The following is a 9,639-nucleotide window of genomic DNA, read 5'->3' on the forward strand; positions in this document are numbered from 1 at the left end:
TATAATAATTTATACACCAACAGTCACAGTCCCTCTTTCAGATTCCCTGATCTTATTTATCACATCAATATTACCCCCTACCAAAATATATACACACATCATACACTGACAAAATCACCCCCAGTCTAATAATAATCCTCACTTCACCACAACACCACCTCAGAACCCAAAACTATCCAACAGAGAATTGGCATCCGGCTCCTCAAACACAGTCGGCGCCGCCCCATTCCCATCTTTACCGACCCCCTTCTTACCCCCTGCCACCGCCGTCGGCGACAGCGGCCCGCCTAGCATCGGCAGGTCCGCCACAACCAGCGAGCTCCTCCTCCTGAGCAGGTTGAGCGGGTTGACCTCGCCTCCGAGCTGGCCGCCCTTGCTGGCCGCAGTCTCGGTCGGCTGCTTGAGGAACTCCCAGTTGCGCACCAGGTCCAGGCCCAGCAGGTCGCAGCCCATGCGGTCGTAGAGTCGCGCGTTGTGCAGCACAAACTCCCACTCGACGCGCGGCGTCACCTTGCTGGCGCCTCGGAGCGTCTGCAGCGAGCGCTGCCGCAGCTGGGCGTACAGCACGATGAGCGACGGGTCGTCGGTCAGAAAGAGCTTGGACTTGAGGAGGTCGCTGGGGTCTGCTGGCGTCTCGAGGAGGTTGAAGACGGGTGTCTGGCGGTGATGTTGTTAGATCAACGACGTTGAAAGTTCGAGACGGCACAAAATAAAACAAACTCACAATCAGGGCCCGCACAGCCATATCCCTCCTCTTGAGCATCCAAAACGCCCAACTCGCAAGCCACCTGTTGCCCTCTCTCGCCGCGGCAGCAAGAACCTCTTCCTCCAGCAGCCGCCTCAGAACGGGACCGCCGTCGCCCTCATAGACGCGCGCGACCGCAATCGCGAGCTGCATGTCCCTCAGCTGATTCAGACACACATTGACGGCGTCGTGCAGGTGGTCTGCCAGAAGGAAGAAGGCGGCCGCGTACTCGAACCGCCGCTTGCTCATGAGCGCGTAGGCGTTCTTGAGCGCCGTCGTCCGCCACTTGGGATCTTCAAAGTTGTTGGCAAGCAGCTTCTGCGTCGCCTTTTGCTCCCTGTTCCAAGACGCCATCCGCCACAGGCCCTGAAGGACCGTCTTTTTGCGCAGCGCCAGGTAGTACAAGCTGCAGTCTACGGGGTTCTTGAGGTCGCTCTTGGTGTATTCGTTGCGCGCAATGACCTCGAATTGTCGTCTCTGTAGTACCCAATCTCGTTGTCAGCATCCGCGGACTTTCACAGTCGCAAAATGATACAGTAGACCAAAGAAAGGTGCAGTAATGGAGAAGACGACAAAGAAAAACTCACCACCGCCCCAATATCACCCAGCCACATAAACATGCCACTCTCCCTGGCCCCCTCCCACCTCAGACTCCCATGGTTCTGCCTCTCCACAAAGTCGACAAGTATATCCTGGCTCTCCGAGTGGTAGGCCCAGTTGATCTCTCGCCAGCCCATGTGGACCTCGCTGGTCCTGCCCTTGCGCAGCGCGTGCTGCCGGAGCGAGAGCACGAACCGGGCCCCGTTTTCGTCCATGCTGCGCCGCTGCGACTCGACCAGCCCGGCGCACTCGACAATGTCCACCAGCTGGATCTGCTCATGCCCCGAGAGCTGCGTCAGGTCCACCCGTGTCAGCTTCTCGCTGATCTTTTGCGCCAGCTCCTCGTCAAACGCCTCTCCGTCCACGTCGACGTCTTGGCTGCTCGACATGAACCCGCCCGAATCCTGCCGTGAACCGCCTTCTGTATTACCACCACCGCCGCCGCCACCGTAGAACTCTTCCATGTCCAATCCCAAGTAGTCGTCCACAACTTCCCCTTCGACCCAGTATTTCAATGTCTTCCACAGGGCCAGCAATATCTTTCTCAACAGCCCGGTCCTTCCGGCCAACATACATTGGCTCAGGAATTGCGGATGAAAGACGGGCAGTGGCCCATTCAGCCTCTGGACGACGTCAAACAAATCCCACCTGCTGCTTGCCCCCTTGCCGTGCAATCTCTCGAGTCTCAGGCCCTCAACAAGCGTCGACCCGGCAGCCGCTGCGGCGACGTCGTACTGCCGGTCGTGCACGAACAGCTGGTTACCCGCTCCGATGACCAGGTGTCCATCGCCAAGCCATGTCGAGTCCCCTATCGGGTGTGGTGTCATTTCGCGGATGGCGATCTCACGGATCGGCGCCCAGGCCGGACCCTTGTTGAGGTAGTCGAACCGCATTTCCGACAGGAGCACTACCCGATGTGGGAACCCGACCGCCAGCACCGACTGCTTGTCCGGCGTCAGCGCCCAGTCCAGGTCGTTTATGACGCCGCCCTCTTCAAAGTCTTGCGCGTATTCTAGCCTCGCACCGCGAATATCCCAGATGGTCAAGCTGCTCCTACCAGCGTTGACCAGCGCCGCCCTCTTGAGCGTGCTCCCGCTTACGAGGCTTGGGTTCTGTAGCCCCGTCTCCATTGAGCACGTGGTGAGCCACTCGACCTGTGAATTGTTCGTGTCTACTCGCGCCGTCAAGAAGTCGACCCGCCCCTGGTGCGTGTAAGACACTGCCACGTCCCGCGCGAACACGTCCAGGAATCCAGATATCGTTGGCAACGACCCGGCCGGGTCTACAGGTAGCACGTATGCCAAGTCGTCGGTTCCTTCCAGGTCGAACCTGCAAAATTCCCTGATAGACGCTGACGTCCTGCCATGCCCGTTGATGGTAGCATTGTTGCCCCGTTCACTCTCCTTTGCAGATTCCGGGAGTCGAAACTCCCACACGACACCCTTTTTCTCCGCCGTGATGGTCGCGATATGCACAACCCCGGCCGCTCCGTTCTGCTGCTTGGGCAAGCTGACCAGACACAACGGCTTCCCTTGGACAGTATAACCCGTCTTGGCCAGTACCATCGGCGATGTAGACGTCCGACAATCCCAAAGCGCAATGCTGTCGGCACGCAAGAACACAACGAACTGCCCCTTGCGCAGCACACAGATGCGGTGCATGTGACCCATGTCGGCCGCCATTGCCAGCAGCTCAAGGCTCGTCTCGCGGGCCCCGAGCTTGTGCTTCCACACATTACACCCGCCGTCCCGAGTCCGGCTGACAATTGCCCGACCCGAAATGTCACGCACGATCTTGCGGATCGGCGCCGAGTGGCCAGACCAGATTCCCCGCAGCCTGAGCCTTTGCCTATCGCTGTTGGTGGGTCGTTGGATGAGCATGTCGGCAACGTTGGCCTCGTATACGCTGATGGTGCCTCGAAAGTCGTGGATCAAGATGCTCATGTGACCGCCAGGCTTGTTACAAAAATTGTATATGGCGACCCGATGCTGCGCCTCGTCCAGTGATAGAATCGACATCCAGTCAAACTCCTTGGATACGACGTGTGCAGCATTAAACACCTTACTGTCCTTCTTGGACGCACCCTTGCCTCCACCGACGTTCTCCAACGCCCACGCAGTGAGACACCCCCTGGCGTCCATGACCACGCAGAGCTCCGGGTTTTTGTTCGCCACGGCCACTACGTGCTGCAGGCCCATATCATCCTCCTCAGCACCCGCCTCTTGTACAGCCGTCTCCACCGCAGCGCTGAGGTCCCGCCCGTGGATTATAAAAGCCCACCTGATTTCCGACTCCCGGCCCTGGATGGCCTCTGCTAGGTCCAGCTGGCCCCAAAGTTGCAGGTGCGACGTCCCGCCGTGCGCGTCGCCGGGGGTCCACACCCGCAGCACTTTGTCCGCGCAAAACGAATAGAGCACGTTTTCCATAGTCTGCTCGACGTGGTGCGGCCTCCGCCACTCTATCCTTGTCACAGGCTCCGGGTGCCGCAGGTACACAAAGTCGAAGCGAACCTCGTCGGACCCGAAGCTCAGTCTCCTCCACACCTTGACCAGACCATCGTGGCGGCCGCAGCAGGCTATAAATGCCGAGTCGTACGAGAACTCGGCGCATTGCACCGGCCCCGCGAGGTCCTTGTCCCAGATACAGTCCGGGTCTGCATCGGAGGTCTGATAGACCTTGAGCGCCGCCCTTGCCACCAAGAGTTCCTCCGAGGCGCCCCACGACAGCGAGATGGGCGTGCTGTCGGTCGCTTCATCGTCCGTGTTTCCAAAAGGCTGAAAGGTCGACTGCAGAGCCCATTTGAGGGCATCAAACTCCTGTCCAAACGGCTTGTAAATCCTCACCCAGTCGTCGGTGGCAGTGGCTATCTTGCCGCTGGCCTCGTCAAAGGCTATGGCGCGGAGGGGTGACTCGTCATCGTCGTATACGGTCTGAAGGAGCGTCTTGTGATCGGAGAGGATGGCGAAGGCATTGCCAGTTATGTAGACCTAGACATATTTCCAGGACTTTAGCATCGCCTTCCCGTCGTGCAGGACCAAGTAGGGCGGGGTAGCCTGTGATGAGCAGCCCAAGTGCCAGCCTTACGATTATGCGCCGAGAGTCCCAGAATCCAGTCGAGAGGGCCTGTGACGTGGACTCGGGCTTCCCGGGGAGAACGGCCTTCATGCTCGGTGGATGCTGCGGTCAAGACATATCCGCATACAGGAGCGTCGGAGTTGAGTGGCAGTGGTCAGTGAAGAAGCGAATCGGACGATGCTGACAAGTTTGCAAAGGACGGAATTGGGTCGCGATGACCGTGAATACGGTTCAAAAAGTGTAATCCGGGTCGCGCCGCGGTCAGGTTCAAATATTTGCAATGTTTATTTTTCCTTGGTGAGGGCTGTCGTCGTTGGTCAATGGCTTTACAGAAAGTAACATCTGTTGTTGAGAGAATAAGTCGCACTGCTTGTTGAACGAGATACGTCACAAACTGGAGCTTAGTTGAAACGCGTGCCCTCCGCTATGGGCTCCGCTAACGGACCGCTGTACAATTCCGGGGCACTTGACAAAAGGGTCCACACCACGCCGCAGCCCTACAAATTAACCGACTGCAGAATAGACAATAAGATGCGTCGATGATATTCAAGACATGAGAATGATTTGAATAATTGACATAGAAACAAGCTAGGAGTTTCTTTGAATATTTTCCGATCTAAACAGGTATCTGAACCGTATGAAATATATGGTATAATGGTACAGAGTATACAGTAATACAAGTAACTGGCCAGATTGTGACTCGCCAGCAAACAAAGTCTCTTTGCATCTCCTAAATCCCACGCTGCCGTCGAGGCCCTAGGAAGCACACAACCTCTTCAATGCATTCCTTGTAGCTCTTCTCTGTTAAACTATGAGCTCTTCTGCTCCACCCAGCCCCTGAGATCCTTGATCTCGCCGTTGTTGTCGTATCTCGCCTCTGCCAGCCAGTCAGTAAACCCACCAAAGACGTGTAACAAGATAAAGGAATACTCACTGAAAAACGTATAATTCAACGTGACAGTCTCAATCCCCCTCATGTTCAGATCCTGCAGCAGATCCGGATCCAGGTAGAAGAACACCGGCATGTCGACCGTCTCGCCGGCATTGAGCCTCTGCTCCTCAAAGCAGAAGCACTGAATCTTGCTAAAGTACGGCGCGACCTGCGCGGGCGTGACGCTGTACGTCGCCACGCCGATGATGTCCTGGTCCGAGTTGTTGGTGGCCTTGTAAAACGCCAATGCCGTCTCGCCGGGCAGGACGCGCACCTCGCGCTGCTGCGGCACAAACTTCCACGGCAGCACGTCCGACACGCACGCGTTGAACGTCACCTTGATCCGCTTCGCGCTCGTCACCGGCTTGAGCCGCTCCGAGAGCTCCATCTCGTCGTCGCCAGAGGGCCCGTGACCCGGTGCCCGTACCGGCTGCCCGCCCCAGCCTGTTGTTGCGCAGATCTGTGGTCGGGGGGCGGCGGGTCGGTTTGTGTCAGCTTCCTTTCCCTGTTTTGTCAAGTTGCGGTGCTTGCCAGATCCTCATTCCCAGCATCCCTCCACCAACCGCAAGATTCGACTTGGGCAGAATATCGCACGCACCATCTTGTACATGGGCACACTGCCATACGAGAAAGCCACCGTCCCGAGGATGATGCTAAACGTATAGTTCCTGCCAACAAGTCACACCCACCGTCCCCCCGCAAAGATCAGCACAAGTGTTCCCGCAACCCAGCACACGTTTTCAATTCCCCATTGAAACTATCCCTTCATCAAGGTATGTCGCATTCGTACATCGTAGTCCGGTTCTTGTATTTGTACGCCGCCCTGACCTGTTCGAAACTAGGCGGCTCCTGGTGCGTCGCGCGTCGTATCGGCCCGCTGCTGAAAAACGTCCTCCATCTCGGCCGGATCTGTGCGGTTCGGCCGCCTCGTGAGCTGTAGAGCCACCCTAGGGCTCGCTTCGTCGTTGCTGAGTTCATGGTGTGGTTATGCCGCTCATTTCTGTGGGAAGGGATAGAAACTAATATGGCGATTCTCAAAAGAGCCGGGACCAGTCATTACATGTTTTTTTTGGGGCTTCAAACGCCGATTTACGGACCCACCCTCGGGACAGGGGTAGCTTACTCCATCCGTGCCGAAAATCCCACATGGGGCTCATTTAATGTCAGGCTACCAACGATTAGGCCATGTCATGTAACTATTTCTCCAGAACCGAATTGTTTCCGAACTTGATCTAAAAATCCTCGTTTATATAATCCAAGTATAATGACAAGATAAAAAAAAACCATAACCAGTATAGCCGGACAGATACGCCAAACATTGAAGCCAATCAAACCCAACTTCACCTGGTTCATTTTCACCTATCTGTGATCCCAATAATCCAAAAGTACTTCCAACTCCTCGACTCCAAAGTGCTCAAGCAAGTCTTTCCTTTGTTCCGTTCATACCATGGTGGCCATTCACACCGTTCACACCATTTGCTTTCCTGCCATTGGTCATGCCGTTACCGTTCATACGATATGCAGGCACCGGCGTTCCAAACACCAACCTCCCAAGCCAACCCAGAGCGTCAAGCCAAATCTGCAGCCAGTGTATGCCCATCCTGATAAACAGGTTCTTAAGACCTAGCCTCGGCTTCTTTCCTCGGCTGAATGTAGAATCTTTAAACTGGAACGGTAAATTGGCGCCTAGGTGCTCCGTCGCGACCTTCAACCCGCTGCTGAAGCCGTCTTCGTGGAATCCGTACTTTGTCCATGCACCGGCGTAGCTGATACCCCTCTTATTCTGTATCCTGTCCAACATTCCCTGTGCCCTCACGGCGGCGGGTGTATACAGGGGGTGTCTGTACTCAAACCGCCCCTGCACAGTCTTGGGGTCCGGGTCGTGCAGTGGGTTCAACGTTACAAGCACATCTCCGAATATGTCCCGCGGGATGTGCTGCAGGATGTTCATGTTATATGTCAAGCTTACCTGGTCAGTGTTGCTCCGACCGGTATCGCGGTTCGACAAGGTCAAAAAGTTCCAGCTCGACCAGGCCTTCCTCGAGACTGGCATCAGGGAAAGATCCGAATGCAGAAAAGCCGTGTTTGCCGAGGTCTCAAAGCACGACATGATTTGTCTCTCCTGAGGTGTGGCAGAATCTTGAATTATCGAATAAGCCTGGTCGCCGTGGGTGGCCAAAATCACATGATCGTACACCTCGGACTTGCCACCTTCGAGATGCAAACGGACACGACCATCCGCGTCATTTGAAAGCGACTTTACAGGCGTGTTCAGGAACAGGTGATTAGGAGGGAACCCCTTCATGACGGCATCTACGTACGCCTTGGAGCCATCCGGGATAGTCAGCCAGTCAGGCCTTTTAGAGATTGTTGACAGTAGGTGATGGTTCCAGCTAGTTTTACTTCTGGTCAGCAACAGTGAGGAAAAAAAAGAAAAAAAAGGCCAGCCACTCGATCTCCAAAGAAGAAGCAACTTACAGAAATCGGACGAGTGTGATGGCTGGGAACTCAAGTAAACACTTATCTGGGCTTGTGCTCCACACACATGCCGTCATTGGAATAAGGTAATCATCGCGAAATGCGTCCGAGTACCCTTCACGTTCAAGGTAATGGCCGATCGATTCATCCAAGTCAATTCTCTTCTTTGAGTTCGTGTCGTGGCCCTCCTCGTACCGCAGGAGATCGAGAGCAAGCTGGTTGAAGCGCACGATATCGAATATCATGCGCCACATGCGCCACGAGAAAACATTCCTCAACTGGCAAAAGATGGCCCCGAGGCTCGTGCCAGCCCATTCGAAAAGGCCGTGGTCACGCGAGATTCCAAATGACATTTCAGTCACCGCAGTTGGAACTCCAATCTTCTTGAGGAAGTTGATAAAATTGGCTATGATAATGACATCATCCATTAGTCGCGACCCAGAGCGATGAACATGAGATGGGCAGATTACTCACGGTAAGTAGCCGTGTTCATGACAATGAACCCCGTGTCAACCAGCGTGGTGTACTTTCCATGATGAAAAGGAACAGTGTTCGTATGGCCGCCTAGCCGTCCGGCGGCTTCGTAGAGATAGACATCATGATGCGTGCGATTCAGTGCCCACAGCGCGGCTATTCCGGCCGAGCCGCTGCCGACGACGGCGACCTTTTTTCTAGGGACGCGGTGAGTAGGTGACGGCGGCATTGTGGAGAATGTAATTTATAACAGGAGAAGATGCACAAAGTAATGTGACTAGATTCTTGCAAGAGCAAGTTTGCTGCTTCGGTGCTAGATCCGAGTCGTCGATGTCGACGACATCTGATGGCAGCTGAGAGGCGACGCACCGAAAAATAGAAAAAGAAAAACAAGAAAAGTAATATAGAGATTCGGATATATGATATTCAAGACAGTGAGTGGCTGGAGGACAGACAGGCAAAGAACTAAGAAAAAAAAACCCAAAGGCACCAAAATCCCCGCGATAGCAACTAGCTAATGCACTAGAAAAAGTAGATAGTTGATCGTGGAATGCAGTTCGAGAGGAGAGAGAAACATGTGTAAGAAAATAGTGGGAAGATAAAGGGTGACGTCGCGTGCCGCAAGCTGAAGTCAACTAGCCGGTCTAGCGTTCAGAGACATGCAGCCTCAACGTGCGTGTTGGTGACAGAGATCGAGAAGTAGCTGAGGAATCCCAAGACTTACACAGAACTGGACGTTGCCATGACTGGATGAGCTGTTCTTGGAAAGTGTGCGAGCGGGTACTGGCCAGGCGCTCCTGGCTTGTTTCAAAAACCTAAGCAGAGATGAGACGGAAATACAGAGATATCGGACCTGATTATCCGAGGGTACAATTGATTGTTGGAACTGACTGCACTTGTGTGTGTTCAGGATACGTTAATGTCCTATTGTAAAACCTTAAAAGACCTGGTACTGTGCTGTACTGCACCTAGGCTTGCCAAGGTATCTGTAGCTTCCGATGGAGGCTGGAGGAGCTAGGTTTAAATGGAAGAAAGACCTCCCCGGGCGGCCTATGCTGTACCAAGTGTGGAGTAGCGCCTAGCGGTAGACCTCAAGTCCGCTGCGGAAAAGTCACACCGCGGTCTTGTGAAAGGTCCGCACACCGTATGTAGCCATGTCCGATAATGAAAAGTAGGTGAAGCAGCAGTGGAGGCTTTCGGATCTCATGAACTAGATAGACTAGGTAGAGAGAACAACAAAAAAAAAAAAAAAAAACGATTGGACAGAGAAACAAAACGGGCTTGCAGTAATCAGGACCCCTACTACTGGAGACCAGACCCAAAGGCACTGCACAGT

At 54.6% G+C, this 9,639-nt stretch overlaps 3 protein-coding genes across 3 annotated transcripts; all 3 read right to left on the reverse strand.

Annotated features, from left to right (window-relative positions):
- Positions 1–12: 12 nt before the first annotated feature.
- MGG_11430 (WD repeat-containing protein) lies at positions 13–4,802 on the reverse strand. Its single transcript, XM_003717759.1, has 4 exons — positions 4,430–4,802; positions 1,333–4,332; positions 725–1,222; positions 13–657 (listed from the first exon to the last, which is right to left on the reverse strand). Exons 1-4 carry the CDS (start codon positions 4,508–4,510, stop codon positions 160–162), a joined length of 4,077 nt encoding a protein of 1,358 aa, XP_003717807.1. The 5' UTR covers positions 4,511–4,802; the 3' UTR covers positions 13–159.
- A 184-nt stretch (positions 4,803–4,986) lies between these two features.
- On the reverse strand, positions 4,987–6,380 carry MGG_11431 (cytochrome c oxidase assembly protein COX11). Its single transcript, XM_003717760.1, has 4 exons — positions 6,142–6,380; positions 5,950–6,019; positions 5,355–5,811; positions 4,987–5,297 (listed from the first exon to the last, which is right to left on the reverse strand). The coding sequence occupies exons 1-4, from the start codon at positions 6,327–6,329 to the stop codon at positions 5,230–5,232; spliced, it is 783 nt and encodes a 260-aa protein (XP_003717808.1). The 5' UTR covers positions 6,330–6,380; the 3' UTR covers positions 4,987–5,229.
- Positions 6,381–6,553: 173 nt separating this feature from the next.
- MGG_01125 (amine oxidase) lies at positions 6,554–9,333 on the reverse strand. Its single transcript, XM_003717761.1, has 3 exons — positions 8,304–9,333; positions 7,830–8,235; positions 6,554–7,744 (listed from the first exon to the last, which is right to left on the reverse strand). The coding sequence occupies exons 1-3, from the start codon at positions 8,530–8,532 to the stop codon at positions 6,766–6,768; spliced, it is 1,614 nt and encodes a 537-aa protein (XP_003717809.1). The 5' UTR covers positions 8,533–9,333; the 3' UTR covers positions 6,554–6,765.
- Positions 9,334–9,639: the final 306 nt, after the last annotated feature.

This window comes from Pyricularia oryzae, chromosome 5, assembly GCF_000002495.2.
Source record: "Pyricularia oryzae 70-15 chromosome 5, whole genome shotgun sequence".
Classification (NCBI taxonomy): domain Eukaryota; kingdom Fungi; phylum Ascomycota; class Sordariomycetes; order Magnaporthales; family Pyriculariaceae; genus Pyricularia; species Pyricularia oryzae.